The sequence below is a fragment of the Rhincodon typus genome, chromosome 25 (genome assembly GCF_021869965.1).
Source record: "Rhincodon typus isolate 14 chromosome 25, sRhiTyp1.1, whole genome shotgun sequence".
In the NCBI taxonomy this organism is placed as follows: domain Eukaryota; kingdom Metazoa; phylum Chordata; class Chondrichthyes; order Orectolobiformes; family Rhincodontidae; genus Rhincodon; species Rhincodon typus.
Window position 1 is genome coordinate 42,571,710 of NC_063356.1, and position 25,490 is coordinate 42,597,199.

At 42.5% G+C, this 25,490-nt stretch overlaps 1 protein-coding gene across 2 annotated transcripts in view; it reads left to right on the forward strand.

Moving 5' to 3' along the window:
* LOC109935958 (cryptochrome-1-like) overlaps positions 1–25,490 on the forward strand; it is a 77,869-nt gene that overhangs the window by 15,351 nt on the left and 37,028 nt on the right. For both annotated transcript variants that reach the window (XM_048612186.1, XM_048612187.1), the window contains exons 4-7: positions 5,438–5,622; positions 13,007–13,095; positions 13,720–13,860; positions 22,254–22,565. In XM_048612186.1, coding sequence (XP_048468143.1) covers positions 5,438–5,622; positions 13,007–13,095; positions 13,720–13,860; positions 22,254–22,565 — 727 coding nt within the window. The remainder of the gene's footprint in view (positions 1–5,437; positions 5,623–13,006; positions 13,096–13,719; positions 13,861–22,253; positions 22,566–25,490) is intronic.

Consider the following 25,490-nt stretch of genomic DNA (forward strand, 5'->3'; position numbering starts at 1 on the left):
CTGTCTTGTCATGTACTTTGTACCAAATTGCATCACTTCACATTTCTCCACATTGAATTTCATCTGCCACCTATCTATCCACTCCACAAGGTGTCAATATCCTTTTGAAGTTCTACACTTTTTATTCGTCACTGTTTACCATTCGCTCCAGTTTTGTGTGTCTGCAAACTTTGAACTCTGCACACTTTGATTTAGATCATTTATTTATAGAGAGGAAAAGCAAGAATCCCAATACCAACTCCTTGGGAACTCCATTACAAATATCCTTCCTTCCCAAAAGGTGTCCATTACTCTTTTTCTCATCCTCCAGCAATTCTGTGTCCATGTTGCTACTGTCTCGTTGATCTGTAATTTTCCTCAAGTTTGTGTGAATTTATATCAAACAGTCCATGTACCCCACATAACAACCTTACCCTCATCAAACCTCTCTTGCCTTTATTCTTGCATTTCTCTTGCTTCTGTGTAAATCCCCTGTTTGGTCATTAGTTAGTCATACCATTCCTTTCACCATCCTTTTATAGAAGTTTTCAAAGTCTTTGAGATTTTCCTTTGTTATGTGATAACTTCTTTTCATAACCCCTCTCTGCTTCTCATATTTATTTTTCAATCTCCTTTCTGAACACAGCTAAAATTCCAAATCTGAGCAAAACACTTCTCAAACAAGATGGCAATAAAAATGTCACCTGTTTTCCTTGAAGTGAGTTCAAGTAACCAAGACCAATAATTATCTGGAACCATGTGGTTACCAAGAAATGCCTTTTAGGAAAAATCTTTATATTGACCTCTTTTTTAAAAAAAAAAGTTAATCCAGATGTCTCCATTATCCTTAAGCTCAAGTCCATAAACATTACTATAGCCATCATAATATTGGTAAAGTCAGACTTTTATGACTGTCTTTCTGCTGTGGCTTTAAATCCAAATCTTTTTACAGTAAGTCATGCAGGGTTTCTGTTGGTAACTGCTGAACAGTTAGTTCAATGCTGGCAATATCATGAAATAAAATATTAAGATAATATTAGAAAGAATCAAGACCTCATCTTGTGTTTCATCAGTCCAGTTATCATCTCCTTTGCCTTGAACCATCATTCCTTTCATCACTGAGTAATTCCAAACTTTCACTTTATCTCACAACTTCCAATTTCTTTCCCACCTCTTCCCTGCTTTTGTACTTAAACCTGTTATAAATGGAAAAGGAGAGAAATGGAACAAAGTCATCAACCTGAAAAGTTAACGCTTTAGCGCTCCACAAATGTCACCTGACTGGCAAGTATTTCCAGTGTTTTCCATTTCTGTCGTTTGTGAAACCTACCAAGATGTTGCTATTCCTTAACTGTGCCACGTTGTGGAATGAAAGTATACACTTTGTTAGGCAACCAGAAGCTGGATTTGGGGATTTTTTTTTTCAAATTGCTTGTAGGACGTGGGTGTTGCTTCTCATTGCCCTTGAGAAGGTGGTAGGGAGCTGCCAGCTTGAACCTCTACAGTTCACATGCCATAGGTTGACCTACAGTATGGTTGGGGATGGAATTCCAGGATTTGATTCCATCTGTTGTACCGAAGTACAGTGAAAAGTATTGTTTTGCATGCTATTCAGACAAACATACCTTACATAAGTACATCAGGGTAATAGAACAGAATGCAGAACATAGTGTTACAGCTACAACAAAGGTGCAGAGAAAGATCTACTCGAATATGTGTCGTAAGTCTTATAACATCTGGTAAGAAACTGTTCTTGAATCTGTTGGTACGTGTTTTCAAACTTTTCTATCTTCTCTCTGATGAAAGCGGGTGGGGAAGAGAGTATAACCAAGATGGGAGGGGTCTATAATTATGTTAGATAACAAGGTGTAGAGCTGGATGAACACAGCAGGCCAAGCAGCATGATGGGAGCAGGAAGGCTGACACCATCATCTCCCAAACCATCCACAACCTCATCACCTCAGGTGACCTCCCACCCATGGCCTCCAACCTCATCGTTCCCCAACCCCGCACCGCCCGCTTCTATCTCCTTCCCAAAATCCACAAACCTGACTGCCCTGGTCAACCCATTGTCTCTGCCTGCTCCTGCCCCACCGAACTTATCTCCACCTATCTGGACTCCATTCTCTCCCCCTTGGTCTAGGAACTCCCTACTTACGTCCATGACACCACCCACGCCCTCCACCTCCTCCAGAACTTCCAATTCCCCGGTCCCCAACACCTCATCTTTACCATGGACGTCCAGTCCCTATACACCTGCATTCCCCATACAGATGGCCTAAAGGCCCTCCGCTTCTTCCTGTCCCGCAGGCCCGACCAGTCCCCCTCCACTGACACCTTCATCCGCTTAGCCGAACTCGTCCTCACCCTCAACAACTTCTCTTTCAATTCCTCCCACTTCCTACAGACAAAGGGGGTGGCCATGGGTACCCGCATGGGCCCAAGCTATGCCTGCCTCTTTGTAGGTTACGTGGAACAATCCCTCTTCCGTACCTACACTGGCCCTAAACCCCACCTCTTCCTCCGTTACATTGATGACTGTATCGGCGCCGCCTCGTGCTCCCACGAGGAGCTCGAACAGTTCATCCACTTCACCAACACCTTCCACCCCAACCTTAAGTTCACCTGGACCATCTCTAAACCTCTCTCACCTTCCTAGACCTCTCTGTCTCCATCTCGGGCAACCACCTAGAAACCAATATCCATTCCAAGCCCACCGACTCCCACAACTACCTAGAATACACCTCCTCCCACCCACCTTCCTGCAAAAATGCCATCCCCTATTCCCAATTCCTTCGCCTCTGCCGCATCTGCTCCCAGGATGAGACATTCCACTCCCATACATCTCAGATGTCCTCGTTTTTCAAGGACCGCAACATCCCCCCCTCAGTGGTCGAGAATGCCCTCGACCGTGTCTCCCGCATTTCCCGCAACTCATCCCTCACACCCCGTCCCCGCAATAACAACCAAAAAAGAATCCCCCTCGTCCTCACGTACCACCCCACCAACCTCCGGATCCAACGCATCATCCTCCGACACTTCCGCCATCTGCAATCCGACCCCACCACCAAAGACATTTTTCCCTCCCCACCCTTATCTGCTTTCCGGAGGGACCACTCTCTCCGTGACTCCCTTGTCCGCTCCACACTCCCCTCCAGCCCCACCACAGCCGGCACTTTTCCCTACAACTGCAGGGAGTGCTACACCTGCCCCCACACCTCCTCCCTCACCCCCATCCCAGGCCCCAAGAAGACTTTCCACATCAAGCAGATGTTCACCTGCACATCTGCCAATGTGGTATACTGCATCCGCTGTACCCGTTGTGGCCTCCTCTACATCGGGGAAACCAAGCGGAGGCTTGGGGACCGCTTTGCAGAACACCTACGCTCGGTTCGCAATAAACAACTGCACCTCCCAGTCGCGAACCATTTCAACTCCCCCTCCCATTCCTTAGACGACATGTCCATCCTGGAGTGCCACAACAATGCCACCCGAAGGTTGCAAGAACGGCAACTCATATTCCGCTTGGGAACCCTACAGCCCAATGGTATCAATGTGGATTTCACAAGCTTCAAAATCTCCCCTTTCCCCACTGCATCCCAAAACCAGCCCAGCTCGTCCCCGCCTCCCTAACCTGTTCTTCCTCCCACCTATCCCCTCCTCCCACCTCAAGCCGCACCCCCATGTCCTACCTACTAACCTCATCCCGCCCCTTGACCTGTCCATCCTCTCTGGACTGACCTATCTCCTCCCTACCTCCCCATCTACACTCACCTTTACTGGCTCCATCCCTGCCTCTTTGACCTGTCTGTCTCCTCTCCACCTATCTTCTCCTCTATCCATCTTCTTTCCGCCTCCCCCTCTCTCCCTATTTATTTCAGAACCCCCTTCCCCTTCCCCATTTCTGAAAAAGGGTCTAGGCCCGAAACGTCAGCCTTCCTGCTCCTATGATGCTGCTTGGCCTGCTGTGTTCATCCAGCTCTACATCTTGTTATCTCAGATTTTCCAGCATCTGCAGTTCCTACTATCTCTATAATTATGTTGGCAGTTTTCCCAAGGCAGCGAAAAGAATAGATTGAGTCAGTGGAAGAAAGGCTTGCTTGCCTGATGGACTGGGCTGTGTTCACAATTCTATGTAATTGCTTGCAGTCTTGGGCAGAGCATTTGCCATACCAAGCTGTGGTATATCCAAGTAAGATGCTTTCTATGGTCCGTCTATAAAAATTGGTTAAACTCATTGTGAACATGCCGAATTTCCTTAGCCTTCTGATGAAGTAGAGACATTGGTGTGTTTGCTTGACTGTACGTGGATGGATCAGGACAGATTGTTGGTGATATTTATGTTGGTGAGAACTTGAAGCTATTGACCATCTCCATCTCAACGCCACTGATACAGACAGGGGTGTCTCCTGCACTCTGCTTCCTGAAGTCAATTTTTGACCAAACAACAGTGAAGGAACCAGGATAAATTTCTCAGTCAGCATGGTGAGTGGCTTGCAGGGGAACTTGCTGGTGATAATGGCATGTATCTGCTGCCCTTCTAGATGGACATGGTTATAGGCTTGGAAGGTGCTGTCTCAGTGTCTCTGAAATTCTGCGGTAGGATATACTGGACATAAGTGGTGGAGAAAGTGGATGTTTGTGGAAGTGGTGCCAATCAAGTGGACTGCTTTGTCCTGGATGGTGTCAAGCTTCTTGAGTGTCGTTGGAGTTGCAGTCATCCAGGCAAGCAGGATGTATTCCATTACACTCCTGACTTCCGCCTTTTGGATGGTGGGCAGTCTTCCGGGAGTCAGGAGGTGAGTTACTTGGTGTAGTATTCATAGCCTCTGGCCTGCTCTTGTAGCCAAACTTTATAATTTTTTTAAAAATCAACTTGTTCCAAGACTTTTTATTACACACATCCGGAGCAGCTGGGACTTGAACCCAGGCCTCATGACTCAGAGGGAGGGACACAAACACTTTGTCACCAGACCCTAAAATGTTATGAAGTGAGTACGCAGATTTGAACCACCACTATTTATTGGACAAGTCCAGTTGAGTTTCTGGTCGATGGTAAACCCCAGGATGTTGATAGTGGGGGTCAGGAGCAAAGTGGCCCTGGTGGCACCCAAACTGAGTGTCAGTGAGCAGGTTGTTGTTAAGCAAGTGTTGAGTGATAGCATTGTTGATAACAACTTCCATCACTTGACTGATGGCGCTGTGGTCTTGTCCAGGTTGGTCTTGTCCTGCTTTTTGTATATGATACATACCTAGACAATTTCTCACACTGCTGGGTAGTTTTCAGTGTTGTAGTTGTAATGGAATAGCTGGACATATTTTGGCATATTGAGCATGACGTTTCACACTTCAAACACCTTTCTCTACTTTTCAAAGTAGATAATGGGAAAGATCAGTTAATGTAATCTAAAATACTGAACTTCTTTGTTTGCCAAATTCTTTGTTTTCTCTCTTCCAGAATAATTGAATTGAATGGAGGACAACCCCCACTAACATATAAACGATTCCAGACTTTGATCAGCCAGATGGACTCTCCAGAGCCACCAGTGGAAACTATTAGTGAGAGAAGTCTTGGGAAGTCTACAATATTGGTATTGGATGATCATAATGAGAAATATGGAGTTCCGTCCTTGGAAGAGCTTGGTATGCATATTCATTATTTAGCTGCGATAGAGCCTCCTTTTTTAATCTATCTTGCCTTCTCTCATTCCCACCTCAATAAAGCATTAACTTGCACCTTTGGATTACTAGTTCAGTGACATTACTACTATGCTACCATCTCCCTACCTTTTTGATTGATGTGGAAATTGGCTGAGCAAAGGATACATGGTGGTGATAGTGGAGAGGATGTGTCTAGTGGTTTTCCATAGGGATATATGAAGGCTCCACTATTGACCATTTTCAGTAATGATTCATGATGGTGTAGAAACCCACATATTCAAGTTTGTGGATGATACACATAACTTAGTAACATTAGAGACAGAAACATAAAGTAAGAAATTTTAGTAATTTGACATAAAAATATTGGAATTACCATGAGATCACAGAAACTATTACATGTTTGTTTCTAACGCACCTGACTGTCATTGCACCTCAAGTCATGGAGTCATAGAATTCTACAGCATGGAAACCAGACCCTTTGGTTAAACTCGCCTGCACCAACCAGATATCCTAAACTGATCTAATCCCATTTGCCAGCACTTGGCCCATATCCCTCTGAACCCTTCCTATTCATGTACCCATCCAGATGCCTTTTAAGTGTTGCATTGTACCTACCTCCACCATCTTTTCTGGCAGCTCATTCCATGCACACTCCACCTCTTGCATGAAACGTTTGCCAGTCAAGTCCCTATTAAATCTTTCCCCTCTCACCTTAAACATGTGCCCTCTAGTTTTGGACTCCCATACCCTGGGAAAACAACCTTGGCTATTCAGTCTATCCATGCCCCTCATGATTTTATAAACCTAGATAAGGTCACCCTTCAGCCTCTGACATTCCAGGATGAAAAGCCCCAGCCTATTCAGCCTCTCCCTATAGCTCAAACCCTCATCCGATCAACATCCTTGTAAATCTTTTCTGAACTCATTCAAGTTTAACAACATCTTTCCTATAGAAGGGCAACCAGAATTGAATGCAGTGGCCTCACCAATGTCCTGAACAGCTCCAACATGACATCCCAACTCCTTTCTCAATGGTTTGACCAATGAAGGCAAGCATGCCAAAAGCTGCCTTCACCACCCTGTCTACCTGCAACTTTACTTTCCAGGAACTTTGCACCTGCACCCCTAGGTCTTTTTGTTCAGAAACATTCTCCAGGGCCCTACCATTAACTGCATAAGCCTAGCCCCGATTTGCCTTAACAAAATGCAACACTTCACATTTATCTACATTAAACTCCATCTGCCACTGCTCAGTCCATTGATCAAGGTCCCATTGTACTCTGAGATAACCTTCTTCACTGTCTACTACACCACCAATTTTCATGTTTTCTGTAAACTTACTAATCATACCTCCAATATGCACATCCAAATCATTTATATAAATGATGAAAAGCAGTAGACCTAGCACTGATCCTTGCAGCACACCACTGGTCACAGGCCTCCAGTCTGAAAAATAACTGTTCACAACTACCCTCTGTCACCTGCATTCAGGCCAATTTTATATCCAATCTGGTTTCCCCCTGCCCCCGGATTCTATGTGATCCAACCTTGTTAACCAATCTACCATGCGGAACTTTTTCACACGCCTTGCTGAAGTCCAGATTGACAACATCTACTGCACTGCCTCCATGAATCTTCCTGTATCCGCTTCAAAAAACTTAATCAAGTTAGTGAGACATGATTTCCCACGGACAAGGCCGTGTTAACTATCCCTAATCAGTCTTTGCCTTTCCAAATGCATGTAAATCCTAACCCTCAGAATTCCCTGCAACAACTTACCAACTACTGACATCATGCTTATCGGTCTATAGTTCCCTGGCTTTTCCTTACCACCTTTCTTAAATAAAGGCAGCACATTAGCCACTCTCCAGTCTTCCAGCACCACACCCATGGCTGACGATGATACTAATATCTCAATAATCTCTTCCCTAGTTTCCCACAAAGTTTTAGGATACACCTGATCAAGTTCCAGGGATTTATCTACATTTAAATGTTTTCTCCTGTAAATTGCACACTTTTTAAGACATTACTATTTATTTTCCCCAAGTTCCCTAGCTTCCATGTTCTTTTTCACAGTAAATACTGATGCAAAATATTCATTTAGTATCTAACCCATCTCCTGTGGTTCCACACATAGATAGCCTTGTTGATCTTTAAGAGCCCTATTTTCTCCCTAGTTACTCTTTTGCCCTTAATGTGCTTGTAGAATCTCTTTGGATTCTCCTTAGCCCTATTTGCCAAAGCTATCTCATGTCCCTTTTTTGCCCTCCAGATCTCCCTCTTAAGTATGCTCCTGCTGCTCTAGTGATTCACCTTGATCCTAGCTGTCTATACCTGACATGTGTCTCCTTTTTCTTAACCAGAGCCTTAACTTCTCTCGTCATCCAGCATTCCCTACATCTACCATCCTCTGCCCTTTACACTAACAGGAACGTACTGTCTTTGAACTCTCTTTGTCTCATTTTTGAGTGGCTCCCACTTTACCCGCGAATGGCCTCTTGTAATCGACTTTTGAATGTTCTCATCTTATACTGTCAAAATTGGCCTTCCTTCAGTTTAGAACTTTAACTTTTAGATCAGTTCTATTCTTTTCCATAACTATTTAAAATCTAATAGAATTATGATCATTTGCCCCAAAGTGCTTCCCCCACTGACACCTCAGTAATTTGCCCTGCCTTATTTCCCAAGAGAAGGTATGGACTTGCTCCTTCTCTAGTAGGCACATCCACCTATTGAACAAAGAAAAAATTTCTTTTGCACACTGAACAAATTCCTCTCCATCCAAGCTCTTAACACTATGGTGGTCCCGGCCTATTATTTGAAAAGTTGTAATCCCCTAATATTACAGCCCTATTATTCATATAGATATCTGAGATCTCCTTACACATTTGATTCTCAATTTCACGCTGACTATTTGGGTGCTTCCAGCACAATCCCAATAAGATGATCATCCTTTCTTATTTCTCAGTTCCACCATATAACTTCACTGTACATTCTCCCAGAAATATCCTCCTTTAGTGCAACTTTAATGTTATCCTTAACCAAAAACGCCATTGCCCCAACTGTCTTACCCCATCTTCTATCCTTCCTATAGCATCTATACTCTGGAACATTAGGCATGGACAGTATGCAAGTTTCTTTGAATTATAATATTTCATAAAGACTTGCATTTATGTATTAAAACTGTTTAATGTTAAATTACATAATTGACAGTCATCACTATTATCACATCCATTTTCTTCCAGTATAATAGTTCCTGAAGCCTTTCAGCTTTAATCTAGAGACTCTGCATTAATTTGCAAGGAATTCACTATCAGTTTTCCTGTTCCCAATTAGCAAAATATTCTTCTGTAGGAAAGTTGAGACCTTTGCTTCCTATCCCCCAACTCGTGCAGCTTCTGGCTCAGTGGTGTTGCTTCCTATTTCTACCCCACTTGCTCTGGCCCTGCTAACAGCTACCATGCTGTCTACCACCCACATGTGTTTTGAACACTGGCTGGTTCCCAGCTCATCACCTTCCCACTCACCCCACAGTAGGTGTTGGGTAGAAGCCCAAATCTGCAGCCTGCCCACCATATGTAGATACTTTTAACCAGCCTGTTCACACATGTTGTGACATATCTCTGGAGCAAGTGAGACTCCATAGGTAGGGTACTACCGCTGTACCATAGGAGCCCTTCCCCACATCTGTAAGTAAGCTCATCCTTGCTTGTTAAAAGCTCAACTGCCCATTTATTATCCGTCCCACACTATAACACAGTTGAGGTTCCTGAGAATGAGCAGATTTTTTTGTTCTGAAAGTTTTCAAAGTGTGGAAAGGAAGGGGAATGTCATCTTCAGATTGTGTCCTTTGCACATTGGTGACAATCTCCTATCTTTCCTCCCTACAGGGACTTTAAAACCTACCCTTTGCTCCCCTTCATAACGTTGTCAGATCTTCCCACCCATTATCCCTTACTGCCTTGGTCTGGCAGCCAGTAGGACTCCCATACTGTGGCCGGTTGCTGTCCCAGCAGTGCCTGTCACCAAGCTCTGGTACAGCTGGAGTTGCTGGCCAATCAGATAAGCCAACATCTATCAAGTTAATTTAGCCCACCCACAACATGTTAAGGCTGTGGCACAGACTTGCTCTGAGTTTGTCAACTGACTGACGACCCTTCCAGGAACAAAAACAAAGTTGCTGGAAAAGCTCAGCAGGTCTGCCAGCATCTGTGAAGGGAAAAACAGAGTTAACGTTTTGGGTCCGGTGAACCTTCGCAGAACTGAGGAAGTCAACTGAGTTCTGAGGGTCACCGGACCCAAAACGTTAACTCTGTTTTTTCCTTCACAGATGCTGCCAGACCTGCTGAGCTTTTCTAGCAACTTTGTTTTTGTTCCTGATTTATAGCAGTTCTTTTGGTTTTTAATCCTTCCATGATGTCTGCTCCTCAGTATGTGTCTGTTTTCTATTACTATTAGTTCACTGTTACTGGGCAGAGTCTGGAACACCCACTCATAACAGTACTGAAATTGTACCTACACCACAAGGAACTCAATGGATCATGATAATGGCTTAAGTATAATTGGGAACAGCGATTCTACTGAAGGATAATTAGGAACAGCGATGAACATGCACTGTGAACAATTTTCTCAAAAAATTAAACAAGCACAGGATTTCAGTTTCGATAAAAACAGAAATTGCTGGAAAATTTCAGCAGGTCTGGCTGCATCTGTGGAGAGAAGTCAGAATCAACGTTTTGGGTCCAATGACCCTTCTTCAGAACTGAAGGGTCACTGGACCTGAAACATTAACTCTGATTTCTCTCCCAGATGCTGCCAGACCTGCTGAAATTTTCCAGCAACTTGTGTTTTTGTTTCTGATTTCTAGCCTCCACAGTTCTTCCAGTTTTTTTTGTTCATGGTTTCTGTGTAATGTTGGCAAATATTAGATAATTCATTTTTACTAAAAGGAGCAAAACAGAATATTTTCTAAATGGTGGAAAGCTGGAAACAGTGGAAGTCCAATGAACTTCTTGCAGGTAGGGGAGGGAAAGGATGCAAATGTACGTAGATTGTTAAAATATCTTAAGCGTAATTAAAAAGGGCAATGTAGTGATGGGTTTTAGATCTTTCATGGGGTGTCGATATTGCTGATAAAACCAGAATTTGTTTCCCATCCCTAGTTGGCCTTGAACTGACTCAATTGCTAAACCATTAAGAGAAAACCAAAGTGCTGTGGATCTGGAAATGCATGTTGGCCAGACAGAGCAAGGGTAGCAGATCTTACTTTCCCTAACGACCATCACTGAGTCAAATAGGACTTTTTAACAACAATCCATAATAGTCTTATTAATTTTGACGATGAAACTCACTTTATGTCCATAATTGTCATTTCAAATTTCACTAGCTGCCATTGTTAGGATTTATATCCGTATCCTTTAACGTGGATCTCTAATTTACTAGTCCAGTGATCCGTAGGACTAGAATACAAGAATTATGTTACATCAGACAACTCTTGGAGTAAAGGATTGAGATTTTGGAAGCAAACTGCAGGGTGCATGTTTTGTTTATAGCAGGATATAGCTTATAATTACTGATTGCAAGGGTTAACTTATGAGTCGGAATCAGCTAAACTGGTTGTGCATTCACTGTAATAGAAAGATAAGGGTTGATTTGATTTACATTTTCATGGTTTTTACAGCGAATAGGCAGAATATAGAGACAGAAACTACTTAACTTGTGTAGTATAAGACCAGAGGACATACATAAAAATTCAAACCAGACTTTTCAGGTCCAAAGTTAGGCAACATACTTACACAAATGGTGGGACAAATGAGGAACCTTCCTCACTAAGTATTAAATCTGAGACAGATAGGTTTGTCTCACTAACCAATAGGTAGTAAGGGATCGGAGGTAAAACCAGGTAGGATTTGAACTCTGGCCATGATCTTGTTGAACGGCAGAGAACAGGTTTGAGTGATCAAATGGCATACTGATTCTACATTTAACTTTGGAGCCTTTTGTTTTGAACTATTGCTGTCTATTAGCTTAACAAAGCTAAAATAGTAAACAAGGTGCAGGGCTGGATGAACACAGCAGGCCAAGCAGCATCATAGGAGCAGAGAGGCTGACGTTTCGGGCCTAGACCCTTCATCAGAAAAGGGGGAGGGGAAGGGGGTTTTGAAATAAATAGGGAGAGAGTGGGAGGCGGATAGAAGAGGGATAGAGGAGAGGATAGGTGGAGAGGAAACAAACAGGTCGAAGAGGCGGGGATGGGGCCAGGAAAGGTGAGTGTAGGTAGGGAGTTAGGAAGGGGATAGGTCAGTCCAGGGAGGACGGACAGGTCAAGGGGGCGGGATGAGGTTGGTCGGTAGGAGATGGAGGTGCGGCTTGAGGTGGGAGGAGGGGATAGGTGGGAGGAGGGGATAGGTGGGAGGAAGAACAGGTTAGGGAGGCAGGGACGAGTTGGACTGGTTTTGGGATGCGGTGGGGGGAGGGGAGATTTTGAAACTTGTGAAATCCACATTGATACCATTGGGCTGCAGGGTTCCCAAGCGGAATATGAGTTGCTGTTCCTGCAACCTTCGGGTGGCATCGTTGTGGCACTGCAGGAGGCCCAGGATGGACATGTCGTCTGAGGAATGGGAGGGGGAGTTGAAATGGTTCGCGACTGGGAGGTGCAGTTGTTTGTTGCGAACCGAGCGTAAGTGTTCTGCAAAGCGGTCCCCGAGTCTCCGCTTGGTTTCCCCGATGTAGAGGAAGCCACACCGGGTACAGCGGATGCAGTATACCACATTGGCAGATGTGCAGGTGAACATCTGCTTGATGTGGAAAGTCTTCTTGGGGCCTGGGATGGGGGTGAGGGAGGAGGTATGGGGGCAGGTGTAGCACTTCCTGCGGTTGCAGGGAAAAGTGCCGGGTGTGGTGGAGCTGGAGGGGAGTGTGGAGCGGACAAGGGAGTCACGGAGAGAGTTGTCCCTCCGGAAAGCAGATAAAGGTGGGGAGGGAAAGATGTCTTTGGTGGTGGGGTCGGATTGCAGATGGCGGAAGTGTCGGAGGATGATGCGTTGGATCCGGAGGTTGGTGGGGTGGTACGTGAGGACAAGGGGGATTCTTTTTTGGTTTTTATTGCGTGGACGGGGTGTGAGGGATGAGGTGCGGGAGATGTGGGAGACATCCAGACTATCTCTAAAATAGTAAACATCTGTGCAGAACAAAAAGGCAACTGTTTTAATTTTTAATAACTGCTTAATGAGGTATTGAATATAGTAATTGAATAATGTGTTTGTCCAATCATAAAAGCCAAAACCAAATTAATTATTTAGCCACAAGTTGAATCCTGGATACTTGTCCAACTGCATTGATGCCTGACCATCTGTCTGACTAGGCTTTGATACCGAAGGTCTGCCTTCTGCTGTGTGGCCAGGTGGAGAAACTGAGGCTTTAACTCGTCTGGAGAGACATTTGGAAAGAAAGGCAAGTGAAAAGCCTTTTAAATCTTTGATGTGGAGGTGCTGGTATGAGACTGGGGTGGACAAGGTCAGAAATCACATAACACCAGGTTATAGTCCGACAGGTTTATTTGAAAACACAAGCTTTCAGAGCCTATCCCCTTCAGGTGAAGTGAAAAAGAAGCAAACAGAACACAATTTATAATTACAATTGAAGCCTTCTAACTGATTAAAGAATAAACAGGAACTTAGGTTTGTTTAATACATCGTCATCAGTTGTGTGACCCTTTGATCTTTTACTTACAAATTCTGTGTTCTGTGTGCTTCTTTCTCACTTCACCTGACAAAGGGGCTCCGCTCTGAAAGGTTGTATTTTCAAATAAACCTGTTGGTCTATAACCTGGTGTCATATGATTTCTGACCTTTTAAATCTTTATACTCTGATTTTTTTCAACCTCCAAAACTCTACTTGGATTAGCCAAGTAGTTTCAGAACAATTCCAGCCAAAAAGCAGAAAGCTTTTCAAAAAACATGTCAAAATGAGTAGGTCACCTTGTGAGTGCCTAGTGGTGTTAGCAGAGGTTGGAGCTCTTCAGAATAGACACTTAATCTGTACAATGTGACAGTTTATCACTTTATTTTTCTGTAGGCATGGGTAGCTAATTTTGAAAAGCCCAGAATGAATGCCTTATCACTACTGGCAAGTCCCACAGGCCTCAGTCCCTACCTTCGATTTGGCTGCCTGTCCTGTCGACTCTTCTACTTCAAGCTAACAGAATTATATAAAAGAGTGAGTTTTTCAGAAATGAATTATTTTTACTGTCTAGTACTGATGAAACAATAAAAAGAATTTCTCTGTTTTGAGACTCTTGCTAAACTGATGCTTTTCATTAAGAAAGATAATGTATTTCTGACATCTCAAAGAAGCATATAAGCTCGTTTGGGAGAGGTGGAAAATGTTGCAGTGTAAGTATTTTTATTTTGCTGTTTGTGACAAATGCTAAGATTTCTAATTGTGATGTTCAATATCAAAAAATGAAACTACTAAGCAAGTGACTGATTTATTTATTGTGTTTTTATTTGTGTTGGCTCAAAGTTGCTGCCCAAATGATGTATCAACTGTTAAAAATCTGGTTGCTCGTTGTATACTCTATCGGTAGTATGAACAGGAAGATTTTTATTTTAATTTTTATCCTTGCAGTGTACCATGGCTGGAATTCATCACACCATTTTTGTGCAGGGAACTTTGCAATTTTAGGTCACAGTTTTTACCGTCAAATTATAAAATGACAGCACATAATGAGGCCATTCAGCACATTGTGTCTGTGCCACCTCCTTCTCATTGTCTACCCTTCCAAGGCCTACATTATTATTATTGAATCTCATCCACCACTTTGCAATTGGTGGACATTACTGCAGATTCACTTGAATCCTATGTAAAGACACTGACTAAAATTATTTGTTGGGATTAAAAGATGGATATCTTTTGAGGCATTTCTCTATCAGGAAATATATACGTGTTTATACAAGAAGTAGGAAAAGTAGGCAATTCAGCCCCTCAAGCCCTTTCAGCCATTCAAGACCATCATGGCTGATCTCATCTCAGCCACCACTCCCACTTTCTTGTCTTTCTATGACCCTTCAAACTGATCAATTTAAAAATGTATCTAGCACCTCCTTAAATTTATTCAATATCCCAGCATCCACTGTACTCTGGGGTAGTGAATTCCACAGTTTCACATTCCTTTTGAGAGAAGCAATTTCTCCCCATATCTGTTTTAAATCCACTACCCTTTATTCTAACCTTGTACTAGATTGCCCCACTACAGGAAACATTCTCTGTGACTAACTTATCAATCCCCTTTGGCGTTTGATATGCCTTCATTAGATCTTCTCTCATTCTTCTACGCGTAAACTGTTGAATCTCCCTTATAAGACAAACCCCTCTCCTCTGGAATCAATCGAGTGAATATCATAAGATAAAGAACAGCAGATGCTGAAGATCTGAAACAAAAACTGAAATTGGTGGAGAAACTCAGCAGGTCATAGAGCCATAGCGTCCTACAGCACGGAGACAAGCCCTTTGGCCCAAACTATTCCATGCCAATCAAAATGTCCATCCACGTTAACCCCATTTCCCTGCACTTGGCCCAGATCCTTCTAAAGCTTTCCTATCCACGTATTTGTCCAAATGCCTTTTAAATGTTATTAATGTACCTGCCTTGACCAGCTCCACTGGCAGCTCATTCCATATGCATACCACCCTCTGTGTTTTTAAAAAAAAAAGATGCCCCTCAGGTTCCCATGTATTCTTTCCCCTCTTACCTTAAACAGATGCCCTCTAGTCCTTGATTCCACAACCCTGGGAAAAAGACAACCCATGCCAATCATGATCTTATACATTTCTGTAAGATCCCTCCCCAGTCTCCTACACTCTAAAGAAAAAAACCCTAGCTTGTCCAACCTCTCCCTATAACTCAGTCCCTTGAGTCCTGGCAACATTCTCGTAAATCTCCTCTGCATTCTTTCCAGTTTAATAACATCCTTCCTATAGCAAGGTGACCAAAACTGAGCACAATATTCCAAGCGTAGTCTCACCAATGTCCTGTACAACTGCAACTTAACTTCCCAATTTCTGTACTCAGTGCCCTGACTGAATGCCAGTGTGCCAAAAGCCATCTTCACTGCCCTGTCTACCTGTGATTCCACTTTCAAAGAACCATGCACCAGAACTCCAAGGTCCCTATGTTCCACTACCCTCCTTAAGGCCCCACCATTCAGCGTGACTCTCCAAAATACAACACCTCACACTTATCTATATTAAACTCCATTTGCCATTTCTCGGCCCACTTCCCCAGCTGATCAAGATCCTACTGCAATTTCTGATAACCTTCCTCACTGTCCACAATACCACCTATTTTACTGTCATCTGCAAACTTACTAATCATGTACACAGAAAGCAGAGTTAACACCTTTTTAGTCCAGTGACTCCTCTTTAGAACAGTTCCATTGAAAAGTCACCAAACTTGCAACATTAACTCTGCTTTCTGCCCACAAATGCTGCCAGCCCTTTTGAGTTTCTCCAGCAATTTTTGTTTTGGTATCAATCTAATGAACCTCCTCTAAACTGCCTCTAATGTAACTACATTCCACCTCAAGGGGACCAAAACTTTATGCAATATTCCTGTTGTGGTCTCACCTAACACTTTGTAGTTATAGAGACATAAGAGTCATATAACATGGAAACTGAACCTTCAATCCAACCAGTCCACGCCGACTATGTTCCCACCTGAACTAGTCCTGCCTGCCTCTGCTTGGCCCATATCCCTCCAACCTTTCCTATTCATGAACGTATCCAAATTTCTTTTAAACATTGCAACTGTACCTGCATCCATCACTTTCTCTGCCGGATCATTCCACATACTAACCACTGTTTTATTAAAAAAAAAGTTGCCCTTTAAATCTTTCTCCTCTGTCACGTTTAAAAATATGCCCCGTAGTTTTGAACTTCTCCACCCTATGGAAATGATCTTTGCTATTCACCTTATCTATGCCCCTCATGATTTTATAAACCTCTATAAGGTCACCCCTCTACCTCCTACCGTCCAGTGAAAAACATCCCAGCCTTTCGAGTCTTTTTTTAATATCTCAAACCCTCAATTCCTGACAACATCCTGGTAAATCTTTTCTGAACTCTCTCCAGTTTAATAATATCCTTCCTATAACAGTAGGACCAGAACTGCACACAGTACTGCAGAAGAGGCCTCACCAACATCCTGTACAACCTCAACATGGCAATGTAACTCCTGTACTCAAAAGTCTGAGCACTGAAGGCAAGCGTGCTAAATGCCTTCTGAACCACCCTGTCTACTTGTGGTGCAAATTTCAAAGAATTATGTACCTGAACCCCGAGGTCTGTCTCTTCTGCAACACTACGCAGAGCCCTACCATTAATTGTATAAGTCCTGTCCTTGTTCGTATTACCAAAATTCAATACCTCACATTCATCCAAATTAAACTCCACCTGCCAGTCCTGAGCCATTGCCCCAATTGATCAAGATCTTGCTGTAATCTTAGATAACCCTCTTCACTGTCCACTATGCCACCAGTTTTGGTATCATCTGCAACTTACTAACCATACTACTTATATTCTCATCCACCACTACCCTCTGTCTCCTACCATAAAGTCAATTTTGTATCCAATTGGCAAGCTCACCCTGAATCCCATGTGATCTAACTTTAGTAATTAGCCTATCATGTGGAACCTTGTCAAAGGCCTTACTGAAGTCCAAGTAAACAACATATGCTGCTGTGCCCTCATCAATCTTTTTGAGTTTTTTTTAATGAAGTAACCAATCAAGTTTGTGAGACACAATTTTCCTTGCACAAAACCATGCTGACTACCCCTAATCAATTCTTGCTGTCTAAATGCATGTAAATCCTATCTTTCAGAATCACCTCCAACAACTTACCCACCACCAATGTCAGACTGTCAGATCTCCAGTTTCCAGGCTTCTTCTTACAGTCTTTCTTAAACATTAGCCATCCTCCAGAACATCATCCATAGATGATACAATTATTTTTGCTTGGAGCCTGGCAGTTTCCTCCCTAACTTCCCACAACATCCTGGGATGCACTTGATCAGGTCCTAGAGATTTAACTACCTTTGTTTCCTAAGACCTCCCAGCATTTCCTCTTCTGTAATGTGAACTGTTTTTAAAACATCAATATTAATTTCCCCGAGTTCTCTAGCCTCCATTTCTTTCTCAACAGTAAAAACTGACACAGAATATTCATTTAATATCTCTCCCAACTCCTGAGATTCAACACAAAGACTACATCATTTTCTCACTACAACTCCAGTCTTATCCTTCAATAAAAAAGTTATGCCACCTCTTTTTCCATCTCGCCTATCCTTCTGAAACACTGGGTACTCTTAGATATTCAATTCCTAAACCTGGTCTCTCTGCAACACGTCTCAGTAATCAGAACCAAATCATACTCATCCATCTGTATTTGGAGTGTTAACTCAATTTTATTCAATGTTTCATGCATTCAGATACAAAACCTTTAAGTTTTTTTCTATTATCAAATTTCTCAATAATTTTATGCTTTTTTGATGCAATATGACATTTCATACATTTTTGTTCTTGGAAAATGAAAGCCCCATCACTGACTTGCATTCTTACCTTGTCCTTTAACATTTAATTTTAATTTTCCATGCAATTGAATCTTCTCCTCTTCTTCCTTCTACCTTTTCTGCCTACCTTCCTCCCTACCCCTGCCCCTGCTCCCATCAGATCAGCTCCCTCTTTCCCCATTACTGGTACCAATGTCCCATGAACTTGGACCCACTTCTCCCATAACAATATTGCAGCTCTGCCTTTACCTCTTTAATCTGATTGACCCTGTGGCAATTAACTAGTGGCTTGGCTAGTGATTAGAGGTCATTATCCTTTTGGTTCTGCTTTTAATTTAGCTCTCAGTTGCTCATATTCCCTCACTGATAGTCACATCCTCCTGATCCTGACCACTGACCAGATTTAGGGGAGTTAATATCAGGGGTGTGACTGTCTCCTAAGACACCAATGTTCAGATAACTTTCCCCCTCCCTAATGTATCACAGTGTTCAAAGCACAGACTCGAGCTCATCAATTCTCAACCAGAGAACAACCAATATTTCCTACAGATGTACTCAGTGAACCACAGTTAGGTTCACGAGTTCTCACACCATGCAGGTACAGCATGTCACCTGGCCCAGCATCTTTTAGCCCATACAGTGTGGAACTGGAAGAACACAACAGGTCAGGCAGCATCAGAGGAGCAGGAAAGTCGACATTGCAGGTTGACACCCTTCATCAGAACTGGCCAGTTAGAATATGCATTCAAATTAGCAGATTCATATTGAATCCCTACAGTATGGAAAGAGGAAATTTGGCTCATTGAGTCCACACCAACCCTGTGGACAGCATCCCAACCAGATTCAAGCCCCCAACCTATCCTTGCAAGCCTGCATTTAACATAGCTAATCCACCCAACCTGCACATCCCTGGACACTGAAGGGCAATTTAGGATGGCCAATCCACCAACCTCCAGATCTTTGGACTGTGAGAAAACTGGAGCCACCAGTGGAAATCCATGAGGAGAATGTGCAAATTTCACACTGACAGTCACCCAAGGCTGTGCTACCCATTGAGCAACCGTTCCTTACCAACCAATAGACTTGTGGTTTTCCCATGATGTCACTGTTTTCTCACCCTGTTTATGATGAGCTCCTCCCTCAGCTCCCTTCCTGGATCCACCACCCTGCTGTTTTAAAACACCTGGTCCCATCTCTCTGCATTGTTTTAATATTCTGGGTCCATGTCTCCACACCGTTTTGACTTGCTGGGTCTGCCCCTCTCTGTGCCGCTTAAGTCTCTGAACTTGCTCGCCCTTCCTGCTATTTTAACTCGGTACAGACTGGCTCCAGTTCTGTTCTTCAGCTGGTTTTCTGGAGTTGAATAATAATTTTTCTTTGTCACCTCTTGTTCTTTGTTCATTTAATCTACGTCCTCTATTTACTGATCCTTGAGCCACTGGAAACCATCTTTTTTCCCTTGTATATGCATCAAAACTTTTTAAGGTCTTTGCAAAAATTTGTAGCTCGGGTTGTGATGTGGCTGTTCGTTTGCTCAACGAGCCAGTTGTTCTGTGGAGTGCAGGCATTTTGTTACCATTCTAGGCAACATCACCAGTGTGACCTCTATTTGAAGCATTGGTATTCTCCTCTGTTCCGAATTTATATAATCCTCTGGTGTGGTGGGTCTTGTCACTTCTGGTTCTGTTTTTCAGCAGCTGTGTGTGTGTGTGTGTGTGTGTGTGTAAACTGATGACCAGGATACACAAACACCAGCTCTCAGTAAAAAGACACAACCAATATTCACTTGTCTCAATACAAACAGACAGTGAAGGCCATCAGTTCGACTGGGATGAAGTGACTATACTGGGACAAGCGAACAACAGACATGCAAGGGCCTGGTTTTCAACATGGGATTCCATTAACAAACACGTAGAAATAGACCCTGTATACAGACTGCTGCTGAAAAAACAGAACCGGAAGTAACAAGACCCACCACATCAGAAGATCATATAAATTCAGAACAGAGCAGAACACCAACGCTTCGATTTGAGGTCGCACTGATGATGTTGCCTAGAACGGTAACGAAACTTCTGCGCATCAGTGAACAACCGGTTTGGCAAGCAAACAAACAACTGCATGCATCAAAACTCTTCAGAATTTTGACACCACTCTCAAATCCCCTTTTCCCCCTTTTCTGTACGCCTGCTATGACCTCATCATTTCTCAAAATCAAATTTTAGTCTGAATTTACTACTTTTATACACAATGCCTCTTAGCTTTAACAAAGGTTTCCATTTCAGGGGGGCACGGTAGCTCAATGGTTAGCACTTAGAGTCATAGAGTAATACAGCATGGAAATAGGACTTTTGGACCAAACCGGTCCATGCTGACCATGGTGCCCACTTCTGCCTCAGCACCAGGGACTGTGGTTCATTTCCACCCTTAGGCAACTGTCTGCTGGAGTTTGCACATTCTCCCTGGGTTTCTGTTGGGTGCTCAGGTTTCTTTCCACAGTCCAAAGATATGCAAGTTTGGTGGGTTGGCCATGCTAAATTGCCTATAGTGTTCAGGGATGTGTAGGTTGGGTGCGTTAGCCTTGGAAAATGTAGGGTTACAGAGAATGAGTAGGGGGATGTGTCTGGGTGGGATGCTCCTTGCAGGGTTGATGTGGATTTGTTGGGCCAAATAGCCTGTTTCCACACTGTATGGATTCTATTTCCTTTTATCAATTCATGGATATTGCCCATCCCTAGTTGCCTTGCGAAGGTGGTAGTCAACTGCTTTTTTTGAACCACCGCAGTTCATTTTTGGTGTAGGCATACCCACAATGACATTAGGGAGGGAGTTCCAGGATTTTGACCCAGTGACACTGAAGGAGCGGTAATGTATTTTCAAGTGAAGAAGGCAAGTAACTTGGTGGATGTTGAACTCCCACGTATATGCTGCCCTTGTCCTGTAGATCGTGTTTGTTGTGGGTTTGGAAGGTGCTGTATAAAGAGTCTTGGTGAATTTCTGCAGTGCAAATTGTAGATGGTACATACTGTTACTATTGAGAGTCAGTGATGGAGGGAATAAATGTTTACGGATATGGTGCCCATCAGTTAGGCTACTTTGTACTGGATGATGTCAAAGTTTCTTGTATTGGAGCAGCAGTATTCCATCATACTCCTGACTTGTATCTTGTAGATGGTGGACAGACTTTGGGCAGTCAGAAGTTAAGTAGCATGCTGTGAGATTTCTAGCCTCTGACCTGCTGTTGTTGCCATAGAATTTATAAAGCTAGTCCAGTTCCATATCTGATCAATGCTGGGGGATTCAATAATGGTAGCGTAAAGGTTAAATCTTCTTTTGTTAGAGATGGTCATATTTCATTACAACTCTGTGCTAAACTGAATAATGTTGTGATCACTGTGCACATACTCTTTATTTCTCAGAATTCGATCCAGTACCACTTCCTTCCTTGTTTCTAAACAAACTGATCTAGAAATCCTTTTTCTTTCTTATTTCAGGAAATATTTTAAGCCTGTTTTTAACCCCAATCTGATTAGAATAATTGAATTCTCTCCTACACGGTAGAACTTGCATTTTCATTGGTATATTGCCTGGACACTTGTCTCCTTCCTACAACTTTGCTCGTAATATACACCCAGGTGTGTATTACCACCTCTTTTGAACCCTGGAGCAAGGAATGTTAAATTCCCATTCTGCATCTTGTTTCAAATAGGTCTACATTATTGATATGATATCATAATACCATTTGACTATTTGCACCTGTAGGTCATCAACCTTATTTACGGATCCCTATACTTTTATACACATGTACTTCAACCACATCTTAGTCTCTCACATTTCCTCCACCATTTATTTGAGTTATTGGTATTGTTTATTCTAATTATGTTTGTCAATATCTTCCTTTGATTACTTTGCATCTCCTTCCGAATGCTTCTTTGTGTTGCCCACTCCATTTTAAATTATTTTAAAACTGTCCCTTTTTTCAGTTTAGCCATTAATTGATATTGTCTGATAAATAAAATGGTTTGTTTTGGTTTTTTTACTTCCAGATAAAGAAAACGGATTCACCACCACTGTCTCTCTATGGCCAGCTTCTGTGGCGTGAGTTTTTCTACACAGCAGCAACAAATAACCCATGCTTTGACAAAATGGAGGGAAATCCAATTTGTGTGCGCATACCTTGGGACAAAAATCCTGTTTCACTAGCTAAGTGGGCAGAGGGGAAAACTGGCTATCCATGGATTGATGCTATTATGACTCAGCTGCGTCAGGAAGGTTGGATCCATCATCTAGCCCGACATGCTGTAGCATGTTTCCTAACCCGAGGAGACCTGTGGATCAGTTGGGAAGAAGGAATGAAGGTATTTCAGGCATATAGTAATGATGAATAGATCATTTCTGACTGGGGGTTGGGAAGGAAGTATGCAGTGTGATCATTGTTGTTCTTGTTTCAATACATGGATTGAACTTTGGTCATTGCAGGTGCAAATTAGAAGTAGAAATCTAGAAGTCGGCCCTAATTTTCATCCTGTAGCCGGACGTGCAGAGGCAGGAGAATTCCCAGTTCTGCAAATCCAACCTTTTAAAAAGCGGATGCCCGCATTTCTGATCTTCAGCCTGGGGAGGCAAGCTCGATTGGGAGTCAGATCAAACAACTTAGATTTTTGCTAAGGTTGCTAGTTCTTGAGGTGGGCTAAGAGGAAAGCCTCCATAGGGGCTCTGGCACAGTTGTCGAAGTTAATAAAATAGAGATTGAAGCACAAAACATTCCTCATATTCACTTTCCCTCACTACCCACATGCATTTTCACTTCCACCCTATGCCTTTCTTCCATATCCATAGCCCCTCATACACTGTGTTACCATATGGCCCTTATACCAATTCAACTGCCACTCTTCGCTCTTCCCTCCCTATGCTACCTCACCAAGTATCCACCATGGACAAAGCTGAGGAGGCATGCTGACAGTATCTATGAAGAACACTAAAGGATCTAAAACTGATAGGTATTGTGTATAGATGCCTAGTGGCAGCTCTGAAATGCTAGATTTGTATAAATGCAGAAATTAGGCAGAGCAAAGCCAGAGTGGTATTACTGATTTTAATGTTAACATAGATTGTGAGAGGCAGACAAGCACCTATCAGAAAAGTAGTGTTTTTCTGGACTGCGTCCAGGACAGTTTCTGAAAACAATATGTCCTGGATGCAACAAGGGGACAAGCAATATTAGATTTAGCAATGAGCCACATTTAATTAGTGCATGATCGTTAATCAAATAGTGACCATATCATGATCAAGTTCAATGTAGTGTTTGATTATCAAAAGCATGATCAGCTGCTAGAGTTTTAGATTTAGGTAAGGCCAACTTTAATGAGATAAAACACATGCTATCTACAATAATCTGGGAAAATCTGCTAATGGGTAAAACAACTGAAAAACAGTAAAAGATGTTTAAAGAAACATTTAAAATAATACGAAACAAGTTTATACACCTGAGGGTAAAGTTCCACTTCACCAAAAAAAAGCCATGGACAATGAAAGAGATAAAGGACAGCATAAAACTAAAAGAGCTTACAAAAATAGGTGGTGGAATCAGGTTCCATACGAATTTTTAAAGGCAATTGGACAAATACATAACAACAAATTTTCAGGATTATGAGGAGAAATCTGGGATGTCTTCATAATAGGATAGCTCCTTTCAAAAGATCTATCACAAGCTAAGTGACTCCCTCCTAGTTCTATATACCAGAGGTTTCCAACAAAGAAAGATACAATCTGTATTATCTATTAGGAATGTTACACCTATTTTTCTATTAACCTTCCTTCCTATTTTCTATATTTATTAGAGAAACTGTCTGTCTTTCAAAGCCTAACTATAATTACACTTTCCTGTTGGTGGTGCTGTAGCACTATGCTTGAAATCTTCCAGCTATTTCAACACTGCAGAGTAGGATCATCTTGCTTCCAAAACTGTTCTGGGTTTTTCTGTATAACTGTACTAACAAATTTAATGGATTAGATGAAAATAAGGACCGAACAAATGAATTTAAAATGGGTCTGAATTATGGCTGTCCAATCCTGATCCAGTTATTCCCCACCTTCAACCCGTTTTATCCTAAAGAAGAGCTGTAAGGGCTCTCTCTCTATCTGGCTCCATCTCCTCCTATCAGTTACTCCCCGGTCCTCTCCCACCTGATCTTTAGCATATATACCACCCTTTTCCGGGCTACAAACAGTTCTGAAGAAGGGTCACTAGACCTGAAATGTTGGCTCTGCTTTCTCTCCACAGATACTGCTGGATCTGCTGATTTTTTTTTTCCCAGCAATTTCTGTTTTTGTTTCTGATTTCCAGCATCTGCAGTTCTTTTTGTTTCTTGTTTAGTGAAATTCTTAACCTCAAATTTCAAATCTCTCCAATCTCCTACCTCCACAACCTTCCAAGTCATTCTGTGCTCATCTAAGTTTGGCCTCTTAACCATCTCCAATTCTAATAATTCCACCATTGGTAGCTGCATCTTCAGTTCACATGGCACCAAGTTCCAGAACTACCTGTTAACACCATGGCCTCATTTTACTGTCTTACGTTTTAGGGGGTGTCCTAGCTTTGAGCGCTCTCAGCCGCATAAAACGCGAAATACCTAGGTTTCATACTTTATCTTGTAATACTCCTATGAAGCATTTTAGGTCACATTGCTGTATTAAAGGCACCATCTATATAGCTGATGTTGTAGCACTTCCACTACTTCAACAATCTTCCTGTGTTGTGGGACTGAAAACTGGACACAATACTCAACTGCAATTGCACTATGATTTTATATATTCATCAGTACAAGTAATATTTTATCTTAAACATTTTAGCTGTAAAACACAACATTCAGTTTGTGCCATGGAAAAAAAGATCTGTACAAGCAACTTCAAACATACTGGTATTGAATTCTACCTGCCACATCTAGTCCAGTACATCATCTGGTTCATATCCATTTGCAGATTCCTTTGGTCCTCCAATTGTTTACTGTATCTCAAATTTTATCATCAAGTTACACTGGAAATTTGCCTTACATAGTTTTAAATGGACACTTTCTGAAGTTAAGATTTCCTGACGAGTTGACAGACGTTTGTTTGTATGGGGATACTGAATTAAGAATATTTCATTCAAGTATTTTTTGCCTTGTGTTTAAACCTTCAAATAACAGCATAGTCTGTAATAACAAGGTGTAGAGCTGGATGAACACAGCAGGCCAAGCAGCATCATAGGAGCAGGAAGGCTGACGTTTCGGGCCTAGACCCTT